This window comes from Helianthus annuus, chromosome 8 (assembly GCF_002127325.2).
Source record: "Helianthus annuus cultivar XRQ/B chromosome 8, HanXRQr2.0-SUNRISE, whole genome shotgun sequence".
Classification (NCBI taxonomy): domain Eukaryota; kingdom Viridiplantae; phylum Streptophyta; class Magnoliopsida; order Asterales; family Asteraceae; genus Helianthus; species Helianthus annuus.
In genome coordinates, this window is record NC_035440.2 from 165,020,453 (window position 1) to 165,038,226 (window position 17,774).

General features: G+C 39.6%; 1 protein-coding gene across 1 annotated transcript; it reads right to left on the reverse strand.

Annotated features, from left to right (window-relative positions):
* Positions 1–13,650: 13,650 nt before the first annotated feature.
* On the reverse strand, positions 13,651–14,575 carry LOC110873900 (UDP-glycosyltransferase 76H1). The gene has a single exon (XM_022122926.2). The coding sequence runs from the start codon at positions 14,542–14,544 to the stop codon at positions 13,651–13,653; it is 894 nt and encodes a 297-aa protein (XP_021978618.2). The 5' UTR covers positions 14,545–14,575.
* Positions 14,576–17,774: the final 3,199 nt, after the last annotated feature.

The window sequence follows — 17,774 nt, forward strand, 5'->3', positions numbered from 1 at the left end:
CCTTCGACATTCTGAAGAAGAAGTTGAGCAATGCTCCAGTGTTGACATTGCCCGATGGTATTGAAGAATTTGTGGTGTATTGTGATGCATCACATACTGGTATGGGCTGTGTACTCATGCAGAAAGGCAAAGTCATTGCCTACGCTTCTCGCCAGCTCAAGGTGCACGAGAAGAACTACACCACCCACGACTTGGAATTGGGTGCAGTTGTGTTTGCTTTGAAGTTATGGAGACATTACTTGTATGGAACCAAGTGCATAATATATTCAGACCACAAGAGTCTTCAGCACTTGTTCAATCAGAAGGAATTGAACATGCGTCAAAGGCGATGGATGGAAACTTTAAACGATTATGACTGCGAAATAAGATACCATCCAGGCAAGGCAAATGTGGTTGCCGACGCCTTAAGCAGAAAGGAAAGGGTGAAACCGATCAGAATCAATGCCAAGCGCATTGAAATAAGAAATAATTTGAACGAAAGGGTGTTAGCTGCACAGAAGGAAGCTGTGTTGGAAGCTAACTATCCTGCAGAGAAGTTAGGAGTAACTGAGGAGCAGTTATCCTACGACACAGATGGAATGCTACGACTAAACGGACGAATATGGGTTCCAGTCTATGGAGGACTTCGGGATGTTATCCTCCAGGAAGCCCACAGCTCTAAATATTCCGTTCACCCTGGAGCTGATAAGATGTACAAGGATTTGAAAGCAAACTACTGGTGGATTGGTTTGAAAAAGTCAGTAGCTGAGCATGTGGCTAAGTGTTTGACTTGTGCGCAAGTCAAAGCCGAGCATCAGAAGCCGTCAGGTTTGCTTCAACAACCTGAAATTCCCAAATGGAAGTGGGAAATGGTGACAATGGATTTCATCACCAAGTTGCCAAAGACGAAAAAGGGAAATGATACCATATGGGTCATAGTAGACAGACTGACTAAGTCAGCTCATTTCCTACCCATCAAGGAGACGTATAGCTCAGATATGTTAGCCCAATTATACGTCGATAAGATCGTAGCGCTACATGGTATACCTATATCTATTATCTCCGATAGAGATACTAGATATACGTCGCATTTTTGGAAGAGTTTCCAACAATCGTTGGGCACTCGTTTGAATTTTAGTACGGCTTATCATCCTCAGACCGATGGCCAGAGTGAGCGTACTATTCAGACTTTGGAAGACATGCTTCGTGCATGTGCGATCGACTTGGGTGGTAGTTGGGATAAGAACCTACCACTGATCGAATTCTCCTACAACAATAGCTACCATTCCAGCATAAAGGCTGCGCCTTTTGAGGCCCTATACGGTAGAAAGTGTAGATCGCCCATTTGTTGGGCAGAAGTTGGAGAAGTCCAGCTGTCAGGACCAGATATCGTCTTTGAGACGACAGACAAGATCGTTCAGATTCGCGATCGTTTGAAAGCTGCCAGGGATAGGCAGAAAAGTTATGCGGACCCTAAGCGCAAAGACTTTCACTTCGATGTAGGTGATAAAGTATTGCTTAAAGTATCGCCCTGGAAGGGTGTGATGCGATTTGGAAAGAAAGGCAAGCTAAGCCCGAGATACATAGGACCTTTCGAGATTATCGAACGTGTCGGGTCAGTCGCTTATAAGTTAAACTTGCCTGAAGAGCTTAGCGCCATTCATAATGTGTTTCACATCTGTAATTTGAAGAAGTGTTTCGCTGACGAATCACTGGTTATACCGCATACAGATATACACATAGACGAAAGTTTGAAGTTCGTAGAAAAACCTTTGTCGATTGAGGATCGACAGGTAAAGAAGCTTCGAAGGAAGCACGTACCTATTGTAAAGGTCAAATGGGATGCCCGTAGAGGTCCCGAATACACGTGGGAAGTGGAATCCACGATGCAAGAGAAATATCCCCATTTGTTTCAGTAAATCTCGAGGTCGAGATTTCTTTTAAGGGGGTGAGGATGTAACACCTCGAAAAAATTTCGTCCAATAATGTCTTGACACGTGTCATAAGGTTCCGGTATGTGAAAATGAACTTTAGAGGGACTAAAAGTGACAAACGGTGAAAACTATGGAACGTAAGGGTCCAAAGTGTCAACAATGGATAAATAGACTCTATGATAACCCTACATAATGTTTATAACCTTAAACGGGTGGTTCATGGATCATACAACGCGGAAATTGCACAAAAGTGAGGAATTACAAACTATAGGGGCCAAAAGTGTCAACATGTTGAATTTATACCCCTGAGTGAACTTTTGGCAGACCCGAAGCTTTGAGAAGCTAAAATATACTCACTAGAATATGTGGTTAAAATTTCGTGAAGTTTCGTCAACGTATGAGAAAGTTATGGCCAAAACCGTACTTGAAGGACTAAAAGCGTCAACGTCGAATTTCATGGCTTTTCGGTTGAGCGCAAAGTTATCCAAGGACATTACCATGTTGGTAAATGTCCTAAGGTTCTTAAAAACCAAGATTTAGGGTTTACGAGTCAAATTAAAGAGCCGAAACATCAATCGCGAAGACAGGGACCAAAACTGCCAATGTGTGGCAAAGTTTGACAGCAACAGAGGCCAGGCGGCCCGCCTGGACAGGCTTACGCGGGCCGCGACCCAGGCCCAGGTGCAGTAACTCGTGATTTCAGCTATTTGGGTCCGAATCTTGTGTGCATTCCAGCTGTTACCACCTCCAAATGCTCCAATTAAACCCCATGCATGGCTATTACAACAGTGAGCTACTTCCAAAGCTCTGGATCCATCTTTAAATCAGATCAAGACTCATTTTCTTGGACATTTTCATAGTAACCAAGAAGCTCACTTGCAAGAACCTTCCCTCAAGCATTTCTGGAGCATTCCTGGATGACAAGGCAGCATCCTAGTGTTCACTAAGCATCTATAGGACCTTTGTAAGCTTCTAATTCGATCTCAAATCCGTTCTTGCTTTGATTATTGCTAAAAGTCAAACTGAATGTTCTTAAACTTTGACTTTCTGATTAAACGAGAATTACTCAGTCATTTCTCGAATTAAAACAAGATATATGTTGGTATTTATGTGGGAAACAAACCCTCTAAAGGGTATTGTCTGAATCCCACTACATGCATGCTAATTGTCGAGTCAAACGTATTTCTAAAAAGTCAACAGAAGTGATTTTTGCAAAAATAAGCTTGAATGGTAATATAAATTACATGCAACCTGTTTGATCATCATAGATGGCTTTATAATGAATATAAGAATGTGTTTTACCACGATCAACTCGACAATCTATAGTATAGACACGAATCGGAACCGAAAGTCTTGTAAAACGACTAATTCGTAGACTATCGATTCGGATTCGTACATGCATGTTTGAGATCTGTATTGGAGAGTATTTTTGACCATTTTTATTTTGGTAAAACTTTCTGGAATTTTTGTTGATTGAGTCTATACTTAGCCGATTAAATTGCATGTTTCCGATTATGCTTAAAAGTTGACTATTTTGCCCTTTTTGATATAAAACGTGATTTTTGGAAAAGTGAAAGGATAGAAATCTTCATTTCTAATATATAAACTTGCACCGAAAATTTCGGATCAGTTGGTGGTCCAGATTGTGAGTTATGGCCATTAGCGTAAAACTATATTCTAAATTTACATAAACGGTCCTTTTCGCGTATAACCTATTTCTGGCCACATTTTGATACAAAACTTTTTACCAACTGATGATAAATAATATTTTGGGATTTTAGATGATTTTTATTTAATTTTTGGCTGATCGGGTCTTAGATCGCCTAGTTATTTCGGTTTATGTCGGTTTTGACCGTTTAAGCCATAAAATGAGTTTTATGCATTCTTTTGACCTGAAACCTTTTCCTACTGATTTTATATGTTAAATAAATTATTTTGAGCTTTCTGGAAATATAAAAATCTCAGTTTTCATATATAAACCCGGAAACGGCTCTAAATCGCATTTTTTAGCGTTTTAAGCGCATAGTAAGCGTTATACCCGTTTTTAACATATAAGACTTATACCTACTGATGTGTTTAGCATATTTTCATATAATAACAGTAAGTATAAGTATATGAACTCAGATTTCCAGTTTTTGCAGTTTTAGCCCTTGTGAAATTACTAAAATACCCCTACGGTGCATAGTTTGATTTTTAAATGTTAAATTTGATATATGGGTCATACCCTACTGTTATAACATGTTAAGTTAAGTATATTTTCTGTATGAACCAGACCCGAACCTCAGATTTCTAATTTTACTCTTTTATAACCTTTTAAATGACCAAAATGCCCTTCTAAGGCATAAATTGAGTTTAAAATTATTCCGGGCAATATAGAACATAACTTACTGATGTTATATCATATTTAAAGCATATTATCTCAGGAAACTTGCATTTGATTCTTTTGGCTACCCGTAACGCCCTTTTTGCGTTCGGTTCGGTTTACGGAACTAGTTTGCGTAAATTGGCCGAAACGGGTCAAACGTTATCATTTTTATCTCAAAAATCCAGAATGTATTTAGTATACCCATATTATACAAGTATTCAAACTTGTCGGGTCTAAATCACATTCTATCCGGTCTTTCGCTTAATCGTGCGTAAACCGTATCATTCTTATAACTAACCGGTCAAAGCTTAGGCTTAAATAAAAGACCCGTTAGGAATCTAATAGGTTATTATAAACCTTTGTTCCAGATTAGGAGGCCCGGTAAAAGCTACCACACTTACCGTTTGTGTTACATACTTGCTCAGGTAAATACATTTTGACTTATTTTCCCTATACGGGCTTGGGGTACGGTATTTAAAATACCGCTTGATCGGGCGCACAAGTCCTGCGCCTTATGGGTGTACAGTCTTGAATAGCTTGTGCGACTCGTTTAAACAGTCTTGTCTTACTTTAGGCTTTGGGGGGCTATTGACCGTGTCCCGGATATCCTTGGCATTATCTTACGAGATGGCCACGACCAGAGCACGGGGTGTAGGCGTACACCCGGCGTGTATAACTCTTTAATGTGGTGTGTCATTTAATCTTTAGCCCGGACAGCAGATCCCGGGCCACCAAAGATACGAGTGCATGTAATTCGTTCACAAGTTTATATTGCATAATTATCCCAAGTTAATAAAAAATATTTATGCCTTGTGCATTTAAATCAATTTTCAATCATTTTCAAAATGAGTCAGTCGATTTGTATTTACCAGTGTAAACTGACGTATTTTTTCCAAAAGGTTAAGTGCAGGTACTATACGAAATTAGGCTGGCTGTTTCCTAAGAGCGTCCACTATAGTCTCGCAAGCTCGGACGACAAAATATCTGTTGAACAATTTTTATCTTATTTTATTTGATCCGCCTGTGGATCCGTTTCAACTACGTATGATGTTATTATGTCAATTTAATTAAAGTTGAAATGTATCTATTCTGCTTCCGCTGTGCATTATTATTGTGTTGATTGTCTATGACGATGCCAACTACGTCACTGTACCCCACACCGGGCCCACCGGTGACACGTGGAAATCGGGGTGTGACACCAGGCTGGTGCTGGTGCACAGGTTGATCTGGAGCCTCCATTTCAGGTATTTGGGGAGAGTAGTGGTGCAGGTGGTCGGCAGGAGAGCAGTCACGAGTCTGATAGTGGACAGTGAGGAGTAGTGTGGGGATTACACGAGGATACATAGCAGCAGCTGATACTATATCTTTTGTTGATTATTTTTCTTTTATGTTGTTTTTGATCCTCGTACTTTTGGTCTGTACTGATATTTATACACTTTAAACAAGTTGGTTAGGGATGGCTGGGTTGGTTGATGTGATGAAACTGATGAACTAATGATACTTTTGGTATATATATGATGATATGTTTTGGTAGTTTGTTTGATTCAGATAGGTTGGTTGTGTTAGCCGCTTTCGTTCGCGTGTCTAAGGTTAGAGTTGTTTGCTGAGCGCGTTTCGAATTGGAGGGCTTATGTGGAAATGACTGGCACTTTGACAGTCTCACATATAAGCTAAGTCGTTTCCCATTTTGTTGTTGTAATTTATTCACTTATTTCATTGCTAGTTCGTTATTTCTTTAGTTAGTTCGTTAGTAGTCTAGTAGTTGTTTAGGTAGTTGAGTCGTATATCCATTCTTGCATTAGGGACAATGCAATCATTAAGTGTGGGGATGGGATACATGTAAATAATCGAGTCTTATTGAAAAATACAAAAAACTGAAAAAATTTTTTTGAAAAATTCAAAAAAATTGAAAAATCAGAAAATGTCATTCGATATGAGAAGTTTGCAAATAAAACGGAAAATGATAGAAAAGGTGAATTTTTGCTTGGGTTAAATAATAATAATATGAGATTATAATAAATCGAGCTTGCGTCTAGTTAGGGATATGTGGATAGGCCTGGGTTTAGTTTTAAGTCCCTTTGAGCTAATATACCTTAATCGTCGGTCTGCTAGTGGGTTTTCGCTGGGAGATATGGGAAACCAAAACTACCGATAATAGTATAAGGGGCACTGTTATAAGTTAAGACTGTTAGAGTTTGTGATCATGCGTAAAAAATAGAATTAAAAAAATGAGCTAGAAACTAAATGAAAGTAATGCATTTCTATGTAGTTTGGGTTGGGGATAGTGACTTTACAACCGAATTACCGCTGGGTGTGTGAAATCGACCGTGCAAAGAAAAGAAAAAAAAGTACCGAAGCTTAAGTAATCCGAGTTGGGGATAGCGACTCTACAGCCGGATTGCCTCTTGGTTAGGGAAATCATCGTCTAAGCTCATGAAAAGAAAAAAAAGAGAAGCGAAAAAAAATGGAAAAAGAAAAAATTTTTGATTGTAAACTCTCTTGGTTTTGATATAAGACGGTTGGGAATTGGTCAAATGATCGTTCCTTTAGTCCTATAAGCTTGAGGTGGGAGTAGGTAGACTGTAGATTCTAGTGTGAGGCCCTAGGTGGATTGACCGCACTTAAGTTAAATTCACATGATAAGGGCTTAGGATTGGATTCGGGTTTAAAGGGACAAGTATATTCGCAATCGCGGCTAACGCAAGCCTTGGTTTTAATAAGATATAAATAATTTTTGACCCAAGTGATTGTTCGTCTCTGATTCCGTTGCACAATTCTTTTTCGAGGACGAAAAAAGAGCAAGTGTGGGGATATTTGATGTGTTGCAAAATACATCCTTTATTCGTGTATAGTTTGTACAATTTATCGTTATTTATAGCTTAGTTTTATTTAGAATTACGTGCTATTGATTAGTTTTGCGTTTTCCAGGTTTCGATACATGAAGTTGCTGAAAAAGGAGCAAAAACGAGCTGATATGCTGAAACATTACGTCCTGGAACAAGTAAAAAAGAGTTAGAATAATTCTTGGAAGTTTTTGGGATGTAAAGCTTGAATTTTTACGAGGAATTTTGTGAAAATATACCCGTGGCGTCGCGCCACGGGTAGGAGAGCAAACTGTCGCGCAGCGCCAACAAGTAATACACAAAATCTGATTTATGTGGTGCTGGCATCGCGCCACCACAAAAGAAGGTCCTCGTCGCGCGACGCGACGGGGTTAACTGGCGAAATTTGATTTTTTTGACATTAGGGTTCGGTGTTTAATGGAAGTTAATGATCATTATCAAACACTCACGAATCAAGAAACCCTAAGGCGACTTTTGGAGCAGATTTCACGTATTACGGAGTGCTTTAGCTTGCGGGAATCATACGGTTGAAGCTTGGAGCGTGAAAACGAAGATTGTTCGGGTTTTATCTCCCGGTTTTCTTTAATTTCATGTTTCGATACTTTTCCAATGAATTTTTGTTTTGAACTTGATTTGTTTATTTTAGACAACATGTTTCTTGGCTAAAACCCTTGTTACTACCTAGGCAAGATGATAGTTTGATAAAAGTTTGGATTTTTAACGGTTATTATTGTTTGTTTATGGATTGATTTTTAAAAGTAAAGTGTTCTAGAATTTCTGATTTGGTGCGTATACGTATTTACTTTTGGTTGTTGATTACTTGCTGTTTCACATAGATTTTGGTGAATGTCTTTCACATAATAAATTTGTGTTGATTATTTGCATCATATTGGGTTCGGGTAATCTTTGGGTAAATCGGCCGATAGCCTTAGAAATAGTAATTAAAATACAATTAGAACTAAGTATTCTGCTTAACTTGTCGCTGAGAGGCTCGAGTTAGTTTTTAGGTCTCAGTGCAGTATATAGCTAAGACAGGTTTTGAGAGAAGTCGGTTTTAGTTCCCTAATTGCATTTGTATCTAATAAACCAAGTTAGAACCTAGAATTGCCTTAGATTATCGCGTTGAGAGGTAGATAGTCGTATTAGGGCACTTTTAGAGTCGTTAGAGGACTGAGAGGAAGTCTAACAGTCGGTGTTAATAACAGCCTTGTAGGGTTTCCTAGGTTTCTTCCTGAGAAGGGTCGGGAAGTCTTAGCTTGAAATACCTTAAGGTTTAGTATTTTACGATCCCGACTCCATACAACAATAATACCGTTGGAAATCCATTAATAGTTGAACTGGATTCAAGTCTAGGTAGTCGTTAATCTCATCTGAATCAAACCTTAGTTTTCATTCGTGTTTTAGTCTAATTTTCATTTTAATTTCAATTTTAGGATTTTAGTAACCCCCCCCCCCCCTTAAAACACAACAATTATTAAGTCGTGTCATTTTCTAGTCTAAATAAAGTCGTTAACGTAATTAATTAGAGTCCTTGTGGGTTCGACATCCGGACTTACTTTTCTTTGCTAGAATCGACCGGTTCACTTGCCGGTGAGTAGTTTAGTCAAGTTAGAGAGTCTAGATTTTTATTACTTGAGTCTTAATTTAGGGTTATTTTAGTTTATTTACTTGAACTACTTTTTCCACATCAGTCACCCCTCTTTTGGTTATCTTAAAATTTTGTTTCCTAGTCTCTTTTTGAATAACTCCATTCATGAGAAATGTGAGACTTGCATTCTTGCAAAAAACCATAGGGCCTCATTTAATCAAAGTAATACTAGGGTTGATTCTGTTTTTTCATTAATCCATTCCGTTGTTTGGGGTCCAGCACCAAACACCACTGATAGTCAGATCAGATATTTTGTTTTATTTGTGGATGACTTCTTAAGAATGAACTAGATATACTTCATGAAACATAAATCGGAAGTGCCAGAAATCTTTATTTATTTTTACAAAATGATTCTAACTCAATTTGGAAAAAAAAATACAAATCCTTCGTTCTGATAACGGAACAGAATACGTCAATCAAACAATGCAAAGTTTTTTCAAAGCACATGGTCTTATCCATCAAACCACTTGTCCTAACACCCCTCAACAAAATGGCACTTCAGAATGAAAAAACCGTACACTACTTGAAAAAACCCGTGCTATTATGATTGAATCTAGAGTCCCTCATTCTCTTTGGCCAGAAGCGCTTGCTACAGCCGCGTATCTTGCAAATCATCTTCCAACTCAAATTTTAGGTAATAAAACTCCTCTGCAAGTCGTTGCTACCTAAGTTAGAATCCCGTCAGTTATGACCTTACCACCTCGCGTCTTTGGTTGTTCAGTGTTTGTTCATATCCCCAAAACTAGTCGACACAAACTTAATCCGTGTGTCGAAAAGTGTGTCTTTATTGGTTATGGCGTCCATCAAATGGGCTACCGATGCTACAACCCGGTTACTCGTCGAGTCCATGTCGCCATGGATTGTGACTTCTTAGAATCGGATTACTTTTATGACCACCAATCTCGTGCTCAGGGGGAGAAAGCAAGTGAATCTCTCGATTGGTTGCTATACGAAAGTTGCTCTGAGGATGTTCCAACAGAGCCGGTAGATGGTACCACCGAACTCGCTTTCAACACAAAAGAGGCTAACGAGGCAGCTTATACCACCAATGATCTTCCTGAGGACGATGTCCAACAAGAAGTAAATACCACCGAGACAACCAGTGAATCAGCCGAAGAAAGCGTCTAACAAGAGGCAAACAACTTACAACCCCATAATTCAACAAATGTTACTGATCATGACATTTCAGGAAGTTCGGTTGTTGAGAATGAAGCTTCTATTCTTCCCCCAAGGAGAAATAGAGGGGTTCCTCCGGATCGGTATTCACCGGAACACGTTTCTCGTGCTTCTAAATATCCGATAAAAACTGACAGGGAAAGAATGGCTAAGATTGCAAAAGCCTTTTCAGCTACTATCCTCTCTGAACAAGTCCCTAATACAGCCCAAGAAGCTAAGAAGATGACAGAATGGCATGAGGCAAGGAGACCAAAATGGAAGCACTAGAAAGGAATGGCACGTGGGAGAAGTGTATGTTACCACAAGGGAAGAAACCAGTCGGGTGTAGATGGGTATTTAACATAAAATATAAATCCGATGGTACCAATGAAGGACACAAGGCAAGATTGGTTGCCAAAGGATATACACAAACCTATGGTATTGACTACTCTGAAACGTTCTCTCCAGTTGCAAAAATTGACACTATCAGAGTTTTATTCTCAATTAGCCGCAAACAAAGACTGGCCACTCCACCAATTTGATGTAAAGAATGCCTTTTTACATGGAGACTTGGAAGAAGAAGTGTACATGGAAGCCCCACCAGGGTTCTTAGATGACTTTCAAGAAAATGAGGTATGTAAACTAAAAAAAGGCTTTATATGGGCTCAAACAATCTCTGCGTGCATGGTTTGGGAGGTTTACAATGGCAATGAAACGGTACGGATACAAACAGAGTAATGGAGATCATACTTTGTTTTACAAAAGGAGAGGAGAATTGGTCACTTGTCTTATAATATATGTCGACGATATGATTATAACGGGGAGCGACGAAGAAGAAATTAGCTCTCTTCGGAAAAAACCTCTTTAAGGAATTCGAAATGAAAGATCTTGGGGGATTGAAGTATTTCTTAGGGATCGAGGTCCCAGATCAAGAGAAGGGATTTATATTTCTCAACGAAAGTATATATTGGATTTATTAGCTGAAGTTGGCATGGTGGATTGTAAACCACATGACACTCCCATGGTTGTGAATCACAAACTTAAAATAACTGAAGGAGCCAAAGCAGCGAGTAAAGAAAGGTACCAAAGGCTGGTGGGAAAAGCAATTTACCTCGCTCACACTCGACCCGACATTGCATACGCGGTTGGAGTGGTTAGTCAATTCATGCACCAGCCTCAAGAAGACCATATGGAGGCAGTAATGAGGATTATTCGTTATCTCAAAGGCACACCAGGAAGAGGCATACTCTTTAAGAAGAATGGACATCTAGATGTTGAAGTTTTCACAGATGCTGATTGGGGAGGGAATCCTAACGACAAGCGATCAACTGCCGGCTACTTTACTCTTCTTGGGGGTAACCTGGTGACTTGGAGGAGTAAGAAACAGAAAGTAGTATCACTGTCAAGTGCTGAATCCGAATTCAGGGGAATTGTTAAGGGGATCACCGAGATACTTTGGTTAAGGAAAATAATGAAAGAAATCGGGTTCCCGCTGAAGCGTCCACCTCAGTTAATGTGCGACAATAAAGCTGCGATTAAGATCTCAGAGAACCCGGTACAGCATGATAGAACAAAGCACGTTGAAATAGATAGGCACTTCATAAAAGAAAAAAATTGAAGATGGCACAGTCGAACTTCCGTTTGTTAGGTCCGAAGACCAACTGGCGGATATCCTGACAAAAGCGGTTGCTGCAAGAACATTCAAATCAGTATTGTCCAAGTTGGGTATTGGAGATCCAACTACACCACTTGAGGGGAAGTGTTAGAATATTCGACTAGATTGGAAGGGCTCAAATCATGGAGCAACAGCAGGGCACATTTTTAGGGATTGTATAGGCTGTCTAGAATCTTCTCTCTGTCAATCAATTTATTAAGTTTCCCTGTATAGGTCCCTAACTTCTCTATATATTGTATGTCAGTATCTGTTTGTATTATCAAGCAATAACATAATAAAAATCCTCTGATTACCAGTTGAATAATTGTTGATGCTGGAAATGCGCACAACTTAAGATCACATTAGTATATGATCAAATTTAAAGTCAATAAATTCAACGAGCTCTTTATATATATATATAGGGAAAATTACCAAAATGTTGGTTGACCAAGTGGCTTTGCAATTTTGTCACCTTCCTGTGTCTTTGGAAGGTCCTCACAGCCTCGGAAGCGTCCCACTATCATGTTGAAGCGTCCGTTTTCCTACAAGCTGACACGTGTCTGACACGTGGCCGACATGTTCAAGCGTCGGTGGCTGACGCATCATAACCAAAAAGTTTTTGATGCGTCCCTGAAACCTGTGTACGTGGCACCGCCGACGCTTCCGAACGGCTTGGCCGACACTTTCGAGGCTTGGACGACGCTTCCGAGGCTTGGCCGACGCTTCCGAGGCTTTGCTCGACGCTTCCGAACGGCTTGGCTGATGCTTGGATGTCCTGCATGACGCTTAAATAATTAACGGAAAAAAAAGGAAACTCAACAGCCTTTTAACTTTTTAACCATTGCACACGTCGTTTCAACACCCCTAATTTACCCCACTATATAAACCACTCACCCCGTTCACTTATCGCCACGCCGTTTCAAAGCAGCCTGCCTTTTCACTATAAACCAAACCTTCTCCGACGCCGTCAACGACCCACCTGAAAATGGCCAATTCCTGGACAGATGTTGAAGATATTGCTCTGTGCGAAGCATGGGAGGAGGCCATGACCGATCCTCCATGACAAGGACATGGTGGGCTCTGGGTTCGTGTTCAACAGATTTTCTCCCAACTACTTGGTCCGGCCCACAACCGGACCGTTGACGCGTTATCCTCCAGGTTCCGTGTCCTGCGGTTGGAATGTGAGAGGTTTGATTGATATTTCAAGAAAGTGGAGACAGAAATGCCGGACCTTGGTGAGGACGATCAGAAGGACGTGGCCCCCATCAACTACCGTCATGAAGAGGGACATGAATTCAAACATGTCTCGGAGTGGGAGGCTATTAGGATATGGTTTTAGAATATTATGTGTTGTTTAATATTTTGGTTTTTATTTTTATTATCTTATGTTTAATGTTTAATAGTGTTTAATATAAAAAACTTTTTGACTCCGTTAACATGTATGTTTATAACTTAAAAAATAAATAACTTAAAAAATTAAAAACAAAATCTTACAAAATAAAGTCTACAAACGGTTTGTGCCCAAGTATTACAAAATAAAACGGGCCGTTCATTTGTACCGTGTGGGCTATTTGGGCCCAAACATTGGAAATTTAATCTGTTTGGGCCGTTCGGAAGCGTTGGCGGAGCCACGTACACAGGTTTCAGGGACGCGTTAGCAAACTCAGGCGGACGCTTCCGAAGAATATGTTAATCGGACACGTGTCGGCTTGTGGGAAAACGGACGCTTCAACATGATAGGCGGACGCTTCCGAGGCTGTGAGGACCTTCCAAAGACGCATGAAGGTGACAAAATTGTAAAGTCATTTGGTGAACCAACATTTTGATAATTTCCCCCGTATATATGTAAGGGCTTGGTAGAATATATTATTTGCCAAAAAAAAATGATATCACTCGAATGATTTTAACACAACAAAGAAGTGACTACTTTAAGTTTCATTTCTTATACCATTATTAGTTTAATTTTAACCCAAAAAGTTTTTAACACAACACCAAACTTCTTTTTTTTTTTTTTTTTTTTTTTTGAATGGCACAACACCAAACTTCTTGATTCTATCATTTTTCTTTAACTTTCAACGTGACAAAATGAAATTTACCAAACCCTCCAACGATTCTTGTGAAGAACCACTATTACCCACAGCTTCTTTAACCATTTCCTTCATACCATTTACTCTAACTCTCATTTCCTCTCCTTCCTCATCCACCATAACTCTTTTAATCATCCTTCTAATCTCCTCTCTCTCCACCTGCTCCAACTCGAGCCCTATCTTCCACACGTAACTCATATAGCGCGCGTTCACCCCTTGATCCACACTAAACGGTTGACATATCATCACAACTCCCGATGAAATACTCTCTAAACACGAATTCCATCCGCAATGACTCCAAAACCCACCCACCGCAAAATGGGCTAACACGTCCTTCTGGGGAGCCCATTTCACGATTAAGCCTCGTTCTCTTGTTTCCCCTACGAACCCCTCCGGCAATAACTCGAGCCACTCTAATCCACAAACTAAACCAGGTCTAAGCGCCCATAGGAAGCGTTGGTTACTTTTAGCTAGACCCCATGCCATCTCAGTCAGCACTTTCGCGTCCATTGTGGCTAAGCTTCCAAAGCTTATGTAGACCACAGATTTGGGAGGTTGTTTATCAAGCCAGGTGATGCAACTGGTGTCTACTTGGTGAGAACTAACATACGAGCTTGGTTTTATTTTGTGTAAAGGCCCAATTGCAAAAACTGGAACTTGTAAGTGGTTGTGGATTTGGGTCAATGATTCGTGTTCGAGAAACTTGATAGTGTTCCAGATAATGGCTGAGGGGTGTGCTTGTTGGCTGAAGTTTGAAACCAGTTGTTTCCATTCTTCAACAGGAGATGTTGAGAATGGCAGGTCTTTGTACCTGAGGGGGTGATAATTTGGCACAATCTCCTGCATCGCAAAATCTTTTAAGAAAATGGATATTAGCATTATTTCAGATGCAACAAAATAATAAATCCGATCAACACCCCTATAACGGTGTAAGGAGTGGTTAAACACTTGAGAGTGACAAATAAAAAATCAACCAATGATAGTGTGTCATGTCAAAGTGGTAAACTATACTCAAAAGTGTTGATAATGGTTAAACACTTGATGAAGTGGTAAACTACTTAAAAAGAAAAAAGGTGTGATTGATTAAGATTGAAATGGACCCCACCCCACATTACCCTCTCTCTCTCATACACTCCCTCCCCGCATCGGCATGCCATCACCGAACAAACCCCTTCAGATCGGTAAACTTCTTGTTGGCGGTGGTTTACCGCATCGGTAAACTGGTTTGCCGATCTCCACACCGGACACCCTAACCTATTGGAGTTAGCCGAAAACATGTATAATAATATCCCGAGTTAAATGCCATTTTAGTCCTTGTGATTTGGGCTATTTTGCCAGTTTAGTTCAAAAGTTTCATTTTTCGCCTATGGGTCCAAAAAAGTTTCGGCGTTGCCATTTTAGTCCATTGGGTTAACTTCATTCATTTTTTCTGTTAACGAGAAGGGCTATTCGGTCATTATAATTTATAAATCGCCGAATTAGTGCATTGGGTTAACTTCATTCATTTTTTCTGTTAACGAGAAGGGCTATTCAGTTATTATAATTTATAAATGGCCGAATTGTCATTCTAGTTAACAGAATTACATATAAAATAACTGAATTGTCATTCTCGTTAACTGAAAAAATAGATGAAATTAACCCAGTGGACTAAAATGGCAATGTGAAACCTTTTTGGACATACAGACGAAAAATGAAACCTTTGGACTAAACTGTCAAAATGACCAACCACAAGGACTAAAATGACATTTAACTCTAATATCCCCTAACAGAAAAACAAACTAATGATAGGTTGGATTTACCTTCTTCAAGGAATCTGCCTTGTTGACGGATCTGTAGACGGGCAAGGAAAGCCGGAAAGTAGGCTGCACTCGTGCTACGAAAGACGATGGCTGGGATATTCATATCGACAGCAACAATTCTAGCAAAGTGCATAACGTTATCAAAGATGACAACGATAGATTTGTTTCCTTGACTCATAATAAGTCGAGTCAAGTGTTCCTTAAATGATGCTTTACAGTTTTGGTTGAGGGCGCTGATGAAATCGGTGAAGCTGGCATATTTTTCAATGGTGGATAAGTTGTTGTCCGAAAGTGGGAGGAAGGTGAAGTCGGAAGGATGGTTAGAAGGGTTGGGTGGGTTTAAGTTGGAGTGAGCAATGGCTATAGGGAAGCCTTTGGCATGAAGGGCTGTGGCTAGCTGGAGAGTGGGTGTCATATGGCCGTGAAACGGGGACGATGTTAGCACCACCAGCGGCCACCGTCTTCTGCTGACGTGTTCTTCCATCTCTTTTGATTGGTTTTTATAATTTTAAAGAGGTTTGTTTGATATTGAAAAAGTTGTTTATATCTAAACCTTCCAAACATACATGCTCTTTTCATCATGGCCCGGCCCAACCTAACCCAGGGTTATAATTGTCATTTTAAACAACATTGATATTTGGTTTGGGGATTTTTCCAAAGAATTTAGATACCTTATTGTCGTCTTCACAGAGTATACCTTGGGGAAAATTGTAACAACTATCATTAAGATTAGTAATTAGAATAATAATTAGTCAATAAGGAAACCTTAATTGAGACACCCAAGTAATTCCGCACTAACCCTAAAATTTCCGGAATAATCGGAATCAGGATCAGGGCCCCTAAAACTCAGGGGGGTTAAACCCTATTCGATAATTATCCTAAATTATGCGTTGTATATACTGAATTTCGAAGGTTGTTGATTCACCAAGCCTATGCCACTGAGTAGGCTAGTCTACAAACTAGACTGCACCCTTACGGACCGTAAGGGTTATGGCTTACGGACCGTAAGCCTGACCACTCCCTTTACGGACCGTAAGGGATAACGAATGCGGTCCGTAAGAGAGTCCAAAATTTCACTATAAATAGCCGACCTTGGCATTCGACTGTTGGTGTTAAAACGTCGATCAAATTCGTTCTGTACATCGATAGTAGGCTGTTATATCACAAATTAAACACACACTGTTCACGAGGTGCTGCCGCGGAACAGGGTAATTACTCGATCGCTATTACGATTCATTTTCCGAGATCAATATATCCAAAGAATGTTTAAGTGCTGCCCACATTAGGGTAATACTTTGTCGTTTATCGTTAATTCGATAAATGAGTTTAAGTATCGCACTTTGTCGTTCATTGTGAGAATTTGATCTCGTGAGTTATCGTAACTGCTGTATTGATCACTAACCCTGTTTTGTGTGCATTACTGTTGAAATTAGGTTAACGAAGCTAAAATCCTATTCTGTCCGTGTTAAATCTACAATATGAGTTATTCTTCTTTTGTAAACTCTTTTCTCACAGTTTGTGAGTCGTTAACTGTTTTACAATACTCCAAATTATTTTCAGAATTTTAACTTACAGTGATTAAGTTTATGTAATCACCAAATTACAGCCGGTATGTGGGGTATTGTGCACATTGCTTGATAATCTTCACCATTGGGGCAGCCATTGGGTGATATGACCATAATCACAGACACCATTGGACAGGTGGGCCAATGGGTCGAGTGGTAAAGTACTGTGGGTAGTTGGTTGATAACAGAAACATTGTAAAAGATCTTAACACTGTGAATTATAACAAATGTGTCATTTTCTAGCAACTAGAATAATTCACTCAGTATTTCCCCGCTGACAAAATCTTTTCCAAACATGTTTCAGGTGATCTGCTGTAATTCAGGAAAAATGCACGGGAAGCATTTCAAGCTTAAGATAGTGGCTCCGTATAAAATAAAGAAATGTGTTTTATCCAGAAAATCTTACTATTGTAAAATATCAGGGTTTTATCCCGAATTGTGAAATAAAATAATCGGGAAAAGTTTTTAGCTTAAACGATCCTGTAAATAAAATTTCCGCTGCTAAACTCACAATAAACAAAGTACCGCAGGATTTCTGTCCCGCGGCTCCTGGAACGGGTCAAACCGGGCCGGGGGCCGTGACAGAAACAAGGTGGTATCAGAGCCACTAAGTTAAGCTAATTAAGTATTTAAAAGATACTTAATTTTTCCTGATTACTATCACGTGATTATGTGTTTATGTGCTTTTAAACTGATTATTTGTTAATTACAGTATGGGTAAGCAAAAGTTACAAGATATCTATCT

What these genes read in the sequence shown, in the direction of transcription:
- LOC110873900 (XM_022122926.2), bottom strand. Translation starts at nt 14,544, where the DNA reads ATGCTAATATCCATTTTCTTAAAAGATTTTGCGATGCAGGAGATTGTG.